The sequence below is a fragment of the Lasiosphaeria miniovina genome, assembly GCF_030549165.1.
Source record: "Lasiosphaeria miniovina strain SMH2392-1A chromosome Unknown B0T26scaffold_1, whole genome shotgun sequence".
NCBI classification, from domain to species: Eukaryota; Fungi; Ascomycota; class Sordariomycetes; order Sordariales; family Lasiosphaeriaceae; genus Lasiosphaeria; species Lasiosphaeria miniovina.
Window position 1 is genome coordinate 1,476,952 of NW_026848220.1, and position 15,795 is coordinate 1,492,746.

Here is a 15,795-nt window from a genome sequence, read left to right on the forward strand (position 1 = left end):
ATTCGCACCTTACTTCGTACACACCTTGGGTACATCCTCGGGTGCCGCAACAAAGCGCCATTACTCCCCAATGCAAACCCCAAAAACAGCATATTACCACCTCCGTCGTCCTTCGCGCCTAGACGAGAGCCAACCCTCATAACCATGGAGAACGGCACACCAACCCAGGGCGAGGGCAAGGACCCTGCTGGATTTTTGAGCGAGATTATTGGGAATCCCGTCACGGTCAAGCTCAACTCGGGCGTAGTCTACAAGGGTATGAAGGTCTCGCAAACCGCCGCCCGTTTTTTCTTCTTCTTCCGCGCGTGCGTACCAAACCAGGCTAACTAACTAACCAATGTGCCCAACTCTCTCCATCGGCCAGGCGAGCTGCAGTCTGTCGACGGATACATGAACATTGCTCTCGAAAAGACCGACGAGTATGTCAATGGCGTCAAGCGCCGAAACTACGGCGACGCATTCGTCAGAGGCAACAACGGTTTGCGCCCCCCCCCCCCCCCCCCCCCCCCCCCCCGGCCCCTTCGGGGTTATTCTCTTTATCTTTCTCGCCTCTGACCTTTAACGTATAGTCATGTACATCTCAGCCGATTCTTAGGAAAAAATGATGGCTTCCGGGTCTAGACTGTAGTAGATGGAGAAGAGAGCCCTCCCTCGGGGGTCAGAAACTCGTCGAGTTGGCACTTTTTTTTAACAGGCAGTGCAATCAAGTCCTGTCAGCCACAACGTAACCTCGCACTTCAATGTTGTTTGTTAAACTGCCTGCTTCTAAACCACTAATTGTACCATGTCAAGGACAGCTCCAGTCTTCGAAGCCCAACTTGCCCATGAGAAACTCCGATGAGCAGATGCCACCTCACACGGAAGTAGTGTAGTTCACGCTAATGCCACGCACGGTACAAGTTCCGCGCCCTCACCACTCGTATATTGATACCCCTTACTAGACCGGCCGGAGCGGTGAAAACCCAGTTGGGACCGAGCTGTGAAACCCCCCCACAAAGGCACCGCCTGGCACGACGACACTCGGGGAGAGACCGAGATTCGGGCTCTGTGCTCGGTTGAATAGCCCAACCAGCCTTCTGCCAACCGAGGGCTCGAGTTCTGTGCCGTCTCTTGCGATTTTGACCTCTCTGTTCGAGTTCCACGGGTTCCTGAGCCCCCTCGTCCGATAAAACGGAAGCCTTGCTGTCGAAAGCCACTCGAGCCGGAACGGTTTGCCCCAAGCCTTCGACCCTCCCCCGCCGCCTCCTTCATGGCCGCTCCTCACGCTGCCCGTGTCTCCGCCAACCGATCCGCCCCCGGAGCCGTCATCGTCCTGGCCCTCGGGAGCTGCTTCGTCGCTCTCTGCTTCCCAAAATATGGTACCGCGGGCTGAATCGTCGATGATACGGCCCTTGGGAACACGACCTGTCGCTTCCGTTGGGATAGCCTTTGGCAATTCAACATCGTCAGACGGCTGCGCCTTTGGCGCGAACTCGATAGCCTCCGCAGGGTCGTCGTTTATCGGGGATGCCATTCGCGCATAGCCGAAATATTCGCCCGACTTGTTTGCGGAGAAGACGAGGTAAACATTGTCCGCCTCCTGGTCGTAAAGGTTGATATTAGCTTGGATCAAATAGGTATGCATTGTGACAGGGGAAAATAAGGAAGGAAGGAGGATAAACGAGGCGAAAACGGGGGAAGGCTCAAACGACGAACCTGAAAAGCGCTGTTCAGTGTCGTCTCGTTGTGAGACTGCGTCGCCCAGATGCTGGTTTTTACGCTCAACTCCAAATCCTCTACGGTGAGGCTCTTGAGGATAAAGAATCTGTCCTTTTGCTGCTGTAAAGACGTGGCATCTGCTGGTGGACTTGCTAGCTCGGACTCTTCGGCGGCCGGGGTAGGAGAGGCACGGCCTGCGTTATTCTCGCTAGCCTCAGATATGCCGGCTTCGCTTGACTCTTGCGAAGCCCCTGATTGCGGCGTCGATGTTGCGGCAGGCCCTGTCGGCGCCGTGACGCCAGCCGGGCCCTCGACCGTGCTCTTTCGAAGTCGGCTAACTAGCCTGACTGTCAAGAACTTTGAGTCATGTAGCTTCCGCTGAGCGGTAACGCAGGCTTGGTCGCCTTTGAAGTTGGCAAAGGCGCAGTTACTTTTGGAAATCAAAAACAGTGACTCCAGCCCGCCTGTTTCGCTGCACACATGGTGGACGAGGCTCATTAAATCAGTCTGCGGAGGGAGGTTCCCTATCCAGATGGCATGACCTGAGGACACACACTCTTAGCAAAAAGAGTTCGAGCCATTTGGGCGAGCAACATGAGAAATGAAGGGAGCTTACCGCTTTGTCGCGGTTTCCTCGGGGGGCCCCGGACAGCGTTGGGATAGGTATCACTCGAAACTATGCGATACGACGAGTTAGTAACACACTTACCCATCCAGGGAAATGGCTCGCCTGCTTCTCGCGGCGACTTCAGAATGACTAACTGTGACCTTGGTCTACCGGGGGCGTTGAGCTGACCCTCAGGCGACTAGATTGCTGCGCGGACTCGGCTGGGTATGGGTTCAGCGCGGTATGCTGCCCAAGCATCAGCTGGGTCTGGACTTGGGGGGCCTGTCCGGCGAAATGAGATGCGGGTGAGTAGTAGTAATGAGCAACCGGGTGAGACTGCTGCTGGCCGACGACGACGGCGTTGGGGTAGTAGCCTAGCTCGGGCCTTAGAGCCATGTTTGGCTGTGCTGCCTGCGGAGGCAGGGGAGTTGCGTAGAACTGTGGCATATGGGTGTGCTGCGGCATGAAGTACTGGGGGTTGGGAGCCGAACCTAAGACGTTGTGAGTCCCATACTGGGGGACTGTTAATGGGGCCTGGGACGGTATGCCGGGGTTTGCGGCGCCGACCAGGTTGTATCTTTGCTGCGCCTGGCCGTACGGAGGGCCGGGCCGGTATGTGGGCTGGGGCAGAGCACTAGACATGGCGCTCAAGTCGAACGGTCCCACGGCCCCTAGCCGGGACGGGCCGTGCGGCTGGGTCATGTCAAGCTGTGACGCAAAAGCGTGCTGGTGCTGGGGGCTGCTGTGCTGGTGCTGGTGCTGGTGCAGGGCGAGCGACGATGCCTGGAACGAGCTAGCAGCAGCGTCCTGTCGCGGAAACTCTGGTGGAGCGCCGGGTTGTGCTGGCGTATCTCCCATTTGAATTCTTGTTCGACCTTCCCGGCGGTCGCGCTCTGGTACAGGGCTTCAGGCACAGGATGCTGCTGTGTATGTCTATCTGTCCGTCTGTCCGTCTTGCTGCCTGTCTGCCTATCTGCCTGTCTGGCTGGCTGTCTGGCTGTCTGGCTGTCTGGCTGTCTGGTTGTTTTGCTGCCTGGCTGGGAGTGCCAAGTCTGTAACGGGACAAGGCCGTCGAGCCTAGGATGTAGAGAGATGTTTCAACTATTTGCCTCGCGTGCCTGTCCACTTTGCCGTTCCTAGTGTAGGCCAGCTGTGATGCACAACTCTGGTCGGCCGTGGCCGGGATAGAAAACGCCTCGAATAGAGTGTCGCTAGGTAGATACTACTAAATAGGGCAAAAAATCAAAATCCAGCCTCCCAAAGGCCACAAACCCCTCCCTGGGCGCCGAGGGCACAATGGACGGCGAGACGGTTCGATGGGTACCGTAAAGAAGGGGTGCAAAGGGCGGCGCAGTATAAGTGGTATGGCCCCCCTGAGAGCTCGCGTTCTGGGCGATCGACGTACCTGAGCGTCCAATCTCAGCGCTGGGGAGAACCTGGAAACCCGGAATGCAGGGGTATCGCACTGGCTTAGCCCTTGATGTACCGTACCGTCCTGAGTAGACCTCAACCGGAGCTCATGGATGTCCTGTACGAGACCATAACAGAGCAGCTTTCTACCGAGAGCAGGCGGAGGAGGTGGTGAAAGAAAATTAGAATAACCCCGTGAATCCTCGACTAGGAAAAATGTGAGGCTCGCACTTGGAGATGGTTCCTTAGCCCGAGGAGGTGCAGTCCAATGAATAGTGATAGCGAGTGGCAGAGACAGGCGCGGTGTAAGCGAGCCAGGTAGTCGCGGTATTGTGAAGTGTATGTATTGTATTTCTCCTTCTCTGGCTTGGTGGCGGGGGGCGGTCCGAGACTCGTCAACAGTGGCATAGGGGTAGGGGTGAAGACTTGAGCCACGCGAGAGAGTATATATCAAGAGACCAGACGACGATGGATTAGGAAGGGACGTGGTAGCCGAAGCCTAGGGACGAGCCTCCGTTTCCTCACCACACGCTGCTTCACGCTAGTGTAAGCTTGCCCAGCCAGACAGAGTGGTACCTAGGTAAATATAACTTGATGGCGAACTGAGGCGAGCTTGGCAGCCAGAAGGGTGGCGTAGTGTGTCCGTAGGGCGCGGAAGGTAAATCCTTTCCTTCTTTCTCTCTCTCTTTTCCTTTCTGCATCAATTATGGCCCTGTCCCGTCTGCTTATCCTAGGTATTCCTCTCTAGGACGGGCAAGTAGCCAGGAACTGTATGGACGATAAGAGAAAAAAGCTGACAGACGAGACACGGATCTGCATTCAAAGTTGGTGGCCAAGTTCGTTCCCGGGGCTCGGCACTCTTGCCCCCTCGCGCGGCTCCAGGAACTGGCAGTAAGTAGCGTAGCGTAGCAGGTGTGTATATATGTATGTACTGTACTGTACCTATGTAGGTAGGTAGGCGGTAGGTAGGCCACGCTGGTAGGCAGGCGGACAGATGTCTAGTCTAGACAGCTTTGGGTAGGAAAACCTGTAAGGTATAGCACACATTGACTACTACCTTGGATAGCGGGGGCAGTTTGATACATCTAGACCAAGCCTCGGTCAGGCAGGTCAAACACCCTGGTGTGGAGGTTGCCCCAGCCCGAGGGAAATGGCCGTCCCCATGCGGGATTGGCTCCTTTCAATGGGGGTTAGGCCAAGACGCAGAACGACACGCCAGCCGAAGACCCCTGGGACCACCAGCAGGACGCTGCTGCAGGAGATGGAGGCAAGGTTTTGGTAAAGGGCACGGCACACAAAGCCGGGGGGCGCAGGTAAGGTACCTAAGGTAGGTAGGTAGGTATGTAAGTTACGCAGACTGGCAAGGTAATGTTTAGGTAGACTAGGTAACTGCCGGTGTGCAGTTGCATGCGTCTTGTCTTTCTGGGCGGCGGCCAGGGGCGAGTTCAAGGAATTGGATCTGACACCGAGCTGAATTCCATGCTGTCCGGATGGGAATTTCCCACGCGGACACCCCAGTGCCCAATGCCCAGGGGGCGAGAGGTGGATGGAAGGGGAGGGCCCTTCGAACGAACGAGGACCATTATCGACTGTGCCCGGCAGGATCCCAAGCAAGCAGCCGATGGGTTGCTGGATGGATGGGGAAAGGATGCGCGTTCGCAGTTATTTGTCGGCAGCTGTTTTCGCCACGCCATGTTTTCGGCCTTCCATTTTTTCCATCATTTCTTGTTTTGCGGCCTTGGGTACGGATACCCAATTCTTCACCTCTCCTCGCCACCGCCTAGGGTTTGCGCTATTCCAAGCGTGACTTACCTTATGGTATGAGTTCCCCCAAAGGAGAGGGCCACCACACAGAGTGCTGTGCAATGCAGTGCAGTGCAATGCGCCGTGATATCGAGCCCCTCCCACCCCCCCTTCTTCCTCCAAACAAAGCTTCAACCAGGCTATAGGCCGGCGGCGAGAAGCAGGAGATGGAAGTGGCCACACCCGAATCCGAACTGGCTTGTCGAGGCATGTAGGTACTGTATCTCAAAGCCTAGCTGGCTGGCTGGTTCTTGGTACAGTACTCCGTACGTGCGTGTTGGATAGGTAATATACTAGATGGGCCTACCTTCCATCCTTGGTTGTTGCTTGTCTGCCCTTTGAAGGGCCTTTGCGAACGAGACAGACTGATCGATCGAGACTCTATTCGAAGCACGTCTGCGGGAACCCCGAGACTGAAGCACCCCAGACACCCACGCCGCCTGTCAAGGTCTGATTTCCCAGGTTGGTTAGGCAGCAGGTAAGGTATTTATGCCTAGCCTGTGTTTCTTCTTCTTTTCTCTCTCTTTCGGCCCCCTCACTTGGCCGGCTGCTTGATGATCTATTGTTGTGTATGGTAGGTAAGGTAGGTTAGGTAGTCAGTATTAAATGATCCGCACTCAACAATAGGTACGGTATGTATCCCTTTCCTTGTCCAGAGCCAACCCCTTGCCCAGAAGACACATGCCCCCAAGGCCAGATGACATAGATGTGATGAAATTGCGTGTCGTTATTCCTGGGTGCTGGAGACGAAGGGCATGCGAAGCCTCTAAACTAAGCCTAAGCAGCATGTATGCACGGAGTTTGCATGCACGTTGTATACCTTAAGCTAGGTATGTACGGTTGGGAAGGTATTAGTAGGTAAAATGCACTCTTCGACTCTGTCGCCAATTGAGTCCGCTCGCGAAACCGAACACCGTGCGGTGAATTGGACTTTGGAGAACACGACGGGGGCCACGCGAACTCCTCTCCCTAGATAGAAGATGGAAAAGGTCTTGCAAGATTCGCGGTTGACGGGAGCCGTTTGACCTCCAAGTGGGTTGGGTACTAATGTTTGGAATTGTCGGGTGACGAACTGGCAAAGAAAGCTGCCAAGGCAGGTTGGATTGGTGTAGGTTCTTCGTACTCCGCAAGGTAGACAGGGGCGAGCCGTCATCGCCCCACTTTGTCGTCATGGTGCGTGCTTTCCGTAGTAGAGCGGGTTTCCATGCTGAGGCGAATAAAGAGACTTCACTATCATGATGCTCTACGTAACACCCAACGTGTGGATTTGTTTGGGTTCCGGCTCCTGAGCCGATTGAGTTAGCTGCCGCGCAAACAACTACATAGTAAGGCACACACAGTACAGAGGTACTGGTAGTTGAGGTTAGGTAGTACCTAGTAGAGGTACCTAGTAGTGAAATAGGTAGGTAGATATCCGCAGCGGACTCCATACGCAGTCGGAGTACACATTCGCGCCCTGCCCGAGGACCAGCTAGGTAAGCACTGTAGTTGAAAAAGATTGGTGATAGGTACCTAGAAGTTACGCCCAGTGATGTTTGACGAACTTGATCGCTTTGAGGCGTGATCGTTCCGTATTTAGACGCTGAAAATGTTCTTGGACGGTTTGATACGTAATGACGGGAATTCGCCTTCTCTGACTCCACTTGACCCACATCGACCGAGACCCCATTCGACTGCTGGACCGGACATTTTCTTCCGGGCAGAGACAAGCCCATCACCGCTGGCTGGTCTCTTCCAGAATTAACGCCTATTTTATTATCATTACTCTCTATTCCCGAGCCTCGACCTCCAATTAACACCTTCCAACATTCCGCCCCTCAGCCGCACCCCCCTAATTAATGTGTTATTCCAAGATGGCCTAGCTGTACCGTCCGCGATTAATAGCTTGAAATTGCCTATATTCTGAACCGCAGAAAGAAAAGAGGAAAACAAACGCATACTAGAAAAATTAGATATACAAGTGTCCGTATCAACTAGGTAGGTGACAATCTATTCTACTTACACGTGTACATACCCCGTAGAAGACCTCGGAATCAACGAGCAAGGACGACGGACAGTACCGCCAGCGTCTACAAGCATAAGAATCCTACCCCTAAAAGCTATTGCATACCATTGTCTTGGACATGAGATGATATGGTGTCGTTCTGAACTGGCTCATCAGGACCGGCGTCCCGACAAAGTCGTATGTCATGAGGCTCGTAATCTGCTGCTCATCAGATAAGTTTGAGAGCGATAATAGGGTTTCCCCAGCTGCTTTGTCGAGACTACAGACAAAACTGGGCAAAACGAATCGATTCAAGGGTTGTGCCCGAGTATCGTTGTGGTGCTAGTGTACATGGACTTCTGCCTGCTCCCCCCCCATCTAGTCCTTCTTCAGCGGCAGCAAAATCTCCTCGACCCCGTTACTGGTAATAACCATCATCTGCAAACCGTCACCAACTTCAATATGACGTTCGACTGCTCCGTCAAAGGCGTCTTTGACCAGGATCTCAACCTCATTTCGCGACAGAGGACGCCGTTCCCGCTCCTGAAGTGCGTGACCCTCACCGCTTCCCGGCACATACTGGTTCTTGAAATTGACCTGGTTGTCCAAGAAGGGCATTATCAAGCTGGCCGCTGCGCCACCAGCCCGGCACTGCTCCCGCTCGTAGCTGCCCACGGGGTCGTAAGAATAAACGGCGCCCTTGCCTGCCTCGTCCAGACCGCCCAGGATGGCATAAGCGTAATATGGAAAGAAACGCTTCTGGTATAGAATCGTCGACAGCCGCTGCGCGCACGCTTTAACACTCATGGGTTTTCCATGGCGATAACGGTACATCTTGCAGATGGAGTCGAGTCGTTCCTTGAGAGCTTCACCGTCGGCTGCGAAGCCCACTACCGAGAGTACGATGGTCGCATCGTGCTGGTCTGCTGTTGTACCGCCGATCTTGAATACTTTGGGATGGTGTCGGGAATTGATGCTATAGCCCGACGTCAGGCGCGTGTCACCCGCCATGATTGCGAAGTCGGCGCCAGCGATGGCGAGCGTTGAGCCGCCGTTGTCGGTATACCTGCATCAAGGTTTCAGCAGTCTGCGCTCGCACTTGCATCTAGAGGAACTATAAGGTGCGCACGGGGAACGTACGGGTCGAATCGATGCTCCCGGGAACCCTCAGGCGCGCTAGTCTTGGGTGCGTCGCTGAATGAGTAATTTGGCCCATTCATGAGCGGGTTCTGGCTGAACATGGCCATGGTCTCGACGATAACACGCCAACGGCAAGCCCAGGCTTATACTATGTTGCTTACGGGAGATATCGTCGGGAATCGATAGAGATGTAGAGCAGAGCGGTTCGTCAATGCGATGAATGGTTTCGTGGTCCAAGGGAATCCGTGGTGAGATTGAGGCAGCAGTGGTGTTGTTACTGGGTTGAATGGAGCTGAACGAAGCTCTGGCGCGCGTCAGCCCTGCAGCCTTGAGCTTGGGTGGTGTCGGCTGCTTCTGGGCGTTAGACCTGAAATTGATGAGTCAGCAAACGCCACGGAGAGAGCCCTGTACCTGGTGACCGCGCCGTAGGTTGGGCCAGTCGCGACAAGGAGAAGTCCAGACATGCAATACCTAGATGACAACTGTTTGATAATTCTGAAGCTCCCATACTACGGAATAGATACCTACAAGGCGAGTTTTGTGGTGTTTTTTTCTTTTCCTTTTTTTGCTCGACAGCAACGTGTCCCCCCCCTGGAGACACAATCGCAAACAGCCACGACGCCGTTTTATTACAGGAAAGCACCCAAGCTAGTTGTTTGTGCCCTACATCTCGGGGCTGTCTGACGTCGTTCTTGTCGATGCGACATGGCTCGCGATATTCGCCAAAAGGCATTGCAACGCATTGCCTTTCTCTCTGCCACAACACCATCCATCTCATTCGACAAATCGGATCTCGATCGGTTGTGTAGAGCTGCTCCAAGTCATGGCAGCCGATCCCTTGCCATCAACGGCCACAACGCATCGGCGCCTTCCAAGTCCGACAAGCTGGCGAAGCTCAATGTTGGCCGCGTCCCCATGGTACGCCAACTTTAAACATATCCAAATCCCCATCACCCACCTTCTTCCCCGAGCGGGCTGTGCTTGTCCCAATAGTTGCTGACCGTGCGTGGCAGAGCATCCGAGAGTATGAGGTCCTCTTGGCTCTCTGCAAGGCTGCGCCTGGTCTACAGGCCGCCCAGAGCGCGCTGAAGCTCGCCCGACACTTGGTACCTTACCTCATGGATGCCCACGTCCAGGCATTTGCTTCATCTCCCTTCTTCCGGAAAATCGAGCCGTCCCCGACCGAGTCGCTGAGCTACCATGTCACGGCCGCCCTGCTGTCTCTAGGGGTACAACACGCAGACGTCCAACAGCTGGTCTCGGACAACGTCACGGCATTCCTCGATGCCTGTGCGTTTGCCACCGAGAGCGTGTCCTGTGCCGATGATGACGACCCGGGAGCCCTCGAAGAGGCCATACGGACGGCGACTATCACAATTGCTCTCTTGGGCTTTCTTGACGCTGCGTGCGCGCAGGCGGATTTCTGGAGGTCCGGAGGTCGCCTGGGCCTGATAACCCGGCTCCGTAACCTTCTTTCGCAGCCCTTTCTAGTTGCTGTTGAGGCTGCTTTCTCCACCATTCGAAATTCACACTCCCACGACCGCGATGTTAAGGAGTGGAAAAGATGGCTCCGTCACTACGACGATATTGGTCGCCCCCTGGGTGCCATGTTATTGCAGCGGAGCTTCATGTGGCTGCTTGTGGCCGCAACGTCTCTCCTGGTCGCCGAGGAAGACGCCCTGCGGAGCTCCCATGTTCTTGACATACTCATGTCTGGGAACGGCTTGCGCCGTCCTTTGACTGCCAAAAGCGGCGAGGCCGATTTCCGCTCCGTGGAGTTTTACGCCACGGTTGCCATCGACCAGATGAATTACCTGGAATCGAGTGCCGATTTTGACAGTCTGTCACCGGCTAAGCAGAAACTTGCCTTTGCTGTCAAGGCTTGCGCCTTGATCAGCTATCTCAATGCGTCCACCTTGAACGAAGATGCCGCGGCTGGCGACGTTCTGATGGACTGGCTTGAAGACACCCTTGGCGATCCCGCAAGCATGGCAGATGAGGGCTTGGCGTCGGTAGTTCTCAAGTCGACGGCATTGCTCTGTAGGGTGTCCCCTGCATATGCAACTAATGTCAGCCGTCTTCTCCCCCGGTTCATTGTCCAGAGCGGAGCAAAGAGCCACACCGTGACCGTAGCATCAAAATGCCTCGCCTTCGTCCTAAAGCTACTCTCAAAGGACGCTATTATCACGACGCTTTACACCCTAGGCAATGTCTTGAGTCCCGGAAATGACCGGCCCCTTACCAATGGCTTGAACGGTGACACTCGGCACGATGCTCGCGATATTTCTCCCGTCTACGCGGCGAGACAGTCTACTGGCAGCTCGATTTCTCTGCAAATATCTGGGGAGGAAGACTCGTCGATTGTCCAAGGGAACGTTGTTCAGGCTATCTGCGAAATAGCGAGTACCTGCAGGGACGAAAAGATTACGGGGCTCGCCCAGTCAATGCTCGCGCAAAAGATTGCCAAGCTCAGCAGCCTCGTCGATGCTCGCATCATTACCGGGGCTGCCACGTTAGCTCTAAGTGGTGGCCAGTCCGAATTTCGTTATCTCCTCAAGAGGTTTGCTGCCGTTGCCCATGACGCTGTGTTGGAGAACAAGGATGGGGCCCTTAACGCTGTCATGAAAGCTCGAAACAACATCTCGGCCAATCTTCGACGAGATTCTCCACTGTACGATGCATACTTAGAGCATTTACTTGACGGCATTATTTCCCAAGGAGATGCGCATAGCCATCACTCTCACCATGCCAAGGAATCCGACGTTGAGCTAGCTGCCCGAGAGATCGCGCAGTTGATCCAGCCTCTTGCTGTTTTCATGTCTGTCAACGATCTTGCATTTGACGGCATCACTGATGACGACACCCATTCCATGCTCCGTGATGCGTGGTTCAACATTGTTGTCCACGGTTTCACTCCCGCAACGGAACGCGGGAAACTTCACATGAATGATCTGAGGATTATGGCTATCCACTCGCCGCCTCTGGTGTTGGAGAACCGTGGGGAGCAGAACGAAAGTGACATTGAGCTCAACCCTATTCTTCGCAGGGGTGAGGGCTCGGATCGAGAAACCCTGCAGAAGAAACATCTTGCAGAGCTGATTCCGACGAGAAGCAGCGAGATCAAGGGTCTCAGTTATCGGAAAGTCATATTCCTTCATGCAGCGCATCTAGTCGAGACTTTGCGGGCGGATGCGGGTGACTGCACCAAGGCATTGTCATACTTTCTCGAACCCAGCATGCGGCGAGGCGACGTCAGCCGCACCATGGATGGAATCATGAACGCTGCCATGGACAGGTACTTGAAGAAGACGCTCAGTGCCTCCAGTCCCACCTTCTCGGCGCAGTATGCAGCGAGTCAACTCGTCAAGATATTTTGCAGCTGTTGCCACCGTATCGAGAGGGTGCAGCAGGCCGCGTTCGGTTGTGCTGACCGCATATTGCTCGACATACCATCAGCCCTTTGCCAGCGGTCCTCGCTGTTTGCGCTTCTAGAGCTCCTCTCGTTGATGTGGTCGAGCTGCCTAGAAGCAGAAACGGACCGGTACGAGCCGCGGACTACGTTCACGTCCGCTCGGGGTGGAGTCACGGTTGAACTCTCAGACGATTATCAGCTTAGGCACCTGACGCTCGAAAGCTTACATGGGAAGGCGAAGACTTGGTTGACAAGTGCAATTGAGATTGCCCCCGCCGATGTGAAGGGGCTCCTGCAAACTTATCTTTCCGAGTTTGACGACGAGGGTACTTATGGCCATGTATCACTCGGTCGATCCTTTGCTATTGAGATAGGCTCCATCATCCCGTCGACGGACCAGAGACTGTCCTCGCTTGACGTTCTCGGCGACTGCCGCATCAATACCGCCTCTGATTTCATGGCGCAGTACACGACACGTCAAGAATATCGATATTCCGAGGCGCTGCCGGATCATAGCCTGGAATGGCTTAGTTTCATGCGTCTCGATCGCAGAGCCTCGATTTTGCCGTTGTCTGATAACGAGAGCGACGATGCTATCACTGCTCTCTCACACATTGAAAGGCGTATACTTAGTCGAAAGGTGACGACGCTAGCTGACGTTAGAGATATACTCCGACGCGCTGCCGCCCTTCTCTGCCGGACTGAGCAAGACGAATGTTCCATCGCCCACTATCTTGTCAGCATCCCATTTGCTATGTTTACGAAGCAGTCGATCAAGCTCGGCGTTTCTCTTTGGCTTGGGGTGATGAATGAGAATCCGAGGATGCAGCCGCGAATCTTGGTAGAGATTGCACAGCAGTGGGAATTCAGCGTTCAGAAGAGACTTGGGCTCTTCAACCCTATAATCACCAGCCCTGACCCTTTCTTTCTGAGGGAGGAATTTGCACCGAGTGATAGCGCTGCACTTGCAAAGCGCAAGCATCTAATCAACAACCTCCTGGCGCCCCATACACGTCTCTTGCAGTTTCTGAGCAGTCACTACAACGCTACCCGACTCGGAAACCCTAATACTCATCACGTCTTTCTCCGTCTTCTTGATGTTACCTTGAACGCCGTTAAGCAGTCAACGTTACACCCCATGGCCAGAGAAATCCGCTTCCAGGTGGTGCTCCTCGGCCTCAGGATCCTCAAGACTAGTACGACTATCGGTGCTATCGCACAGTGGCGGCTGAAGGACTTGATACTGTCTTCAGCACTTGGCTGGTTCAACACAGCACCGCGCTGGTCATTCGGCAGCAATATGATTCAGCTCAAGACAGAGATTCGCCTGATTTCGGACGTAATGGCAGCCTTGAAGGCAACAGCCCTCATCGGTGCGCAACCTGTGGGGAACATCAAGTCTCTTGCTTCCAAGGAGAAGCTCATTCAAATTCTACTAGAAAACGAGCAAGCGAGGCTGGCAGTCTGGGTTCACCCTGTGAATGAACATCAGAGGTCGCAACTGACGTTCCATCAGTCGAATAAAAATGCAATTGAAGTACGCCCCAGTCACTTTTCGTCCTCCCTACTTCCCTCGGTTCCACACCCTAGTTACTCTGACTGACTGTTTGATAGGCATCCGTTTTTCCGCTTGTTCGGACAGCTTGGGCTGAAAGCCCATCGCTGGCTGTGCATTTGATAGGCAGGTTTCAGTATCCACGAATCCATAAGGAGGTTCGCTGGCTGCTGCTGAACTTTCCCGCAAAGGCTGCTGCTGAGCCTGAAGCTCTGTCGGTACTCATCGATGGCGTGCTGCCCGAAGATGTCGGATTCCAGCTCAAAGTGAGCTAACCAAGCCCGAGCCATACTGCCCTGTTTCGTCGTCCGTGCTAACTTTATCGCCATAATAGTACCTGCTTTTCTGGGCACCGGTAAATCCCATCACTGCAGTAACATTCTTCCTGCCAGCCTACCGGAACCACCCTTACCTGATTCAGTATGCGATGAGGGCGCTAGAGAGCCACTCGGTTGATGTGACATTTTTTTATGTGCCGCAAATCGTGCAGACTCTTCGATATGATGCTCTTGGCTACGTGGAGCGCTATATTCTAGAGACTGCCCAACTATCTCAACTATTCGCCCATCAGATCATTTGGAACATGAAGGCAAATGCCTACAAGGACGATGACTCTCAAATTGTAAGGCATCTTCCTTTATCCGTCTTCCAGCACTTCGTGACGGGATCCTTTTCAGACGCTAACACGTCATAGCCTGATGCTATCAAGCCGACTCTCGACAAGGTCATGGGCCACATGATTGAAAGTTTCTCAGATGTCGATCGTGGCTTCTACGAACGAGAATTCTCCTTCTTCGATGAGGTTACAGACATATCCGGGAAGCTCAAACCCCTGATAAAGAAGTCTAAGCCCGAGAAGAAGCAAAAGATTGAAGAGGAGCTCCGTAAAATCAAGGTTGAAATTGGCGTTTATTTGCCGAGCAACCCAGATGGCGTAGTTATTGGCATTGATCGCAAGTCCGGCAAGCCGCTGCAAAGCCATGCCAAGGCCCCTTTCATGGCGACCTTCCGAATCAAGAAGAATAAAGCTAGCCTTCCAGAGGAGGAGGACGGAATTCTAGAAGAACCAAAGAGGAACGATATCGTCCAAGAAAGTACCATTGAGGTTTGGCAGTCGGCCATCTTCAAGGTGGGAGATGATTGCCGTCAGGATGTGCTCGCCCTTCAGATGATAGCAGCCTTCCGCGGGATTTTCCACAATGTCGGCCTGGACGTCTTCGTTTTCCCTTACCGTGTGACGGCCACAGCTCCCGGCTGCGGTGTGATTGATGTCCTGCCTAACTCGGTTTCTCGAGACATGCTCGGCCGGGAAGCTGTCAATGGTCTTTATGACTACTTTGTCTCCAGATACGGCAACGAGGACTCCCTCCGCTTCCAGCAGGCCCGGAACAATTTTGTCAAGAGCATGGCGGCTTATTCTGTCATCTCCTTCCTACTCCAGTTCAAGGACCGACACAATGGAAACATCATGATCGACGACGCCGGGCACATTCTCCATATCGATTTTGGTTTCTGTTTCGATATTGCCCCAGGTGGTATCAAATTTGAGCGTGCCCCATTCAAGCTCACGTCCGAAATGCTTGCCGTCATGGGTGGCAGTACAGACCACCAGTCCTTCAAGTGGTTTGAGGAGCTATGTGTTAAAGCTTTCCTTGCCTCTCGACAGCACACGGAGAAGCTGTCGCAGATTGTTCTTCTCATGATGGACAGTGGGCTACCCTGCTTTAAGCCGGAGAGCGTGAAGCACTTCAAGGAGAGATTCGTCCTGGAGAAGAATGAACGTGAGGCTGCTGATTTCATGAAAGACCTGATAAAAAAGAGCCACGCAAGTTATTCTACAGGCCTGTACGACCAATTCCAGCTCCTGACAAATGGCATACCGTATTGATTCGAACATGTCATGGTCAATTGGGATGGCCAGCCGGGGCCGGGGCACGTTGGAATTGCGAGACATGGGTGGTGACACATAGATAACTTTAACCTTCTTGCATTGCTCGCCCACTTTAATTCACTATAGAATAACTACGAGCCGAGTACCCAATTCGCTGAAGAGGAGTTATAGTACACATCAGCAGCCACTCTTGCCTAGCGAAAGTAATTTTTAGCCTACAGCTGCCAAAAATCACACCCGTCCCTTTTAGTTAACCTTATGTTTTTAGAATCCTTTCATTTTTTTATGGTTACTC

General features: G+C 53.8%; 4 protein-coding genes across 4 annotated transcripts; 2 read left to right on the forward strand and 2 right to left on the reverse strand.

Moving 5' to 3' along the window:
- The first annotated feature begins 8 nt into the window (after positions 1 to 8).
- Positions 9 to 700, forward strand: B0T26DRAFT_13130 (U6 snRNA-associated Sm-like protein LSm6). Its single transcript, XM_060433357.1, has 3 exons — positions 9 to 256; positions 365 to 478; positions 570 to 700. Exons 1-3 carry the CDS (start codon positions 145 to 147, stop codon positions 593 to 595), a joined length of 252 nt encoding a protein of 83 aa, XP_060302217.1. The 5' UTR covers positions 9 to 144; the 3' UTR covers positions 596 to 700.
- A 237-nt stretch (positions 701 to 937) lies between these two features.
- Positions 938 to 3,163, reverse strand: B0T26DRAFT_745391 (YT521-B-like domain-containing protein; the record flags this gene model as incomplete). Its single annotated transcript, XM_060444557.1, has 4 exons — positions 938 to 1,579; positions 1,696 to 2,240; positions 2,315 to 2,374; positions 2,461 to 3,163. 4 exons carry the CDS (start codon positions 3,161 to 3,163, stop codon positions 938 to 940), a joined length of 1,950 nt encoding a protein of 649 aa, XP_060302218.1.
- A 4,717-nt stretch (positions 3,164 to 7,880) lies between these two features.
- Positions 7,881 to 8,749, reverse strand: B0T26DRAFT_632467 (nucleophile aminohydrolase; the record flags this gene model as incomplete). Its single annotated transcript, XM_060436445.1, has 2 exons — positions 7,881 to 8,568; positions 8,643 to 8,749. The coding sequence occupies 2 exons, from the start codon at positions 8,747 to 8,749 to the stop codon at positions 7,881 to 7,883; spliced, it is 795 nt and encodes a 264-aa protein (XP_060302219.1).
- A 598-nt stretch (positions 8,750 to 9,347) lies between these two features.
- On the forward strand, positions 9,348 to 15,497 carry B0T26DRAFT_633210 (uncharacterized protein; the record flags this gene model as incomplete). The annotated part of the gene is made up of 5 exons (XM_060436520.1): positions 9,348 to 9,560; positions 9,656 to 13,591; positions 13,669 to 13,875; positions 13,944 to 14,231; positions 14,304 to 15,497. The coding sequence occupies 5 exons, from the start codon at positions 9,348 to 9,350 to the stop codon at positions 15,495 to 15,497; spliced, it is 5,838 nt and encodes a 1,945-aa protein (XP_060302220.1).
- Positions 15,498 to 15,795: the final 298 nt, after the last annotated feature.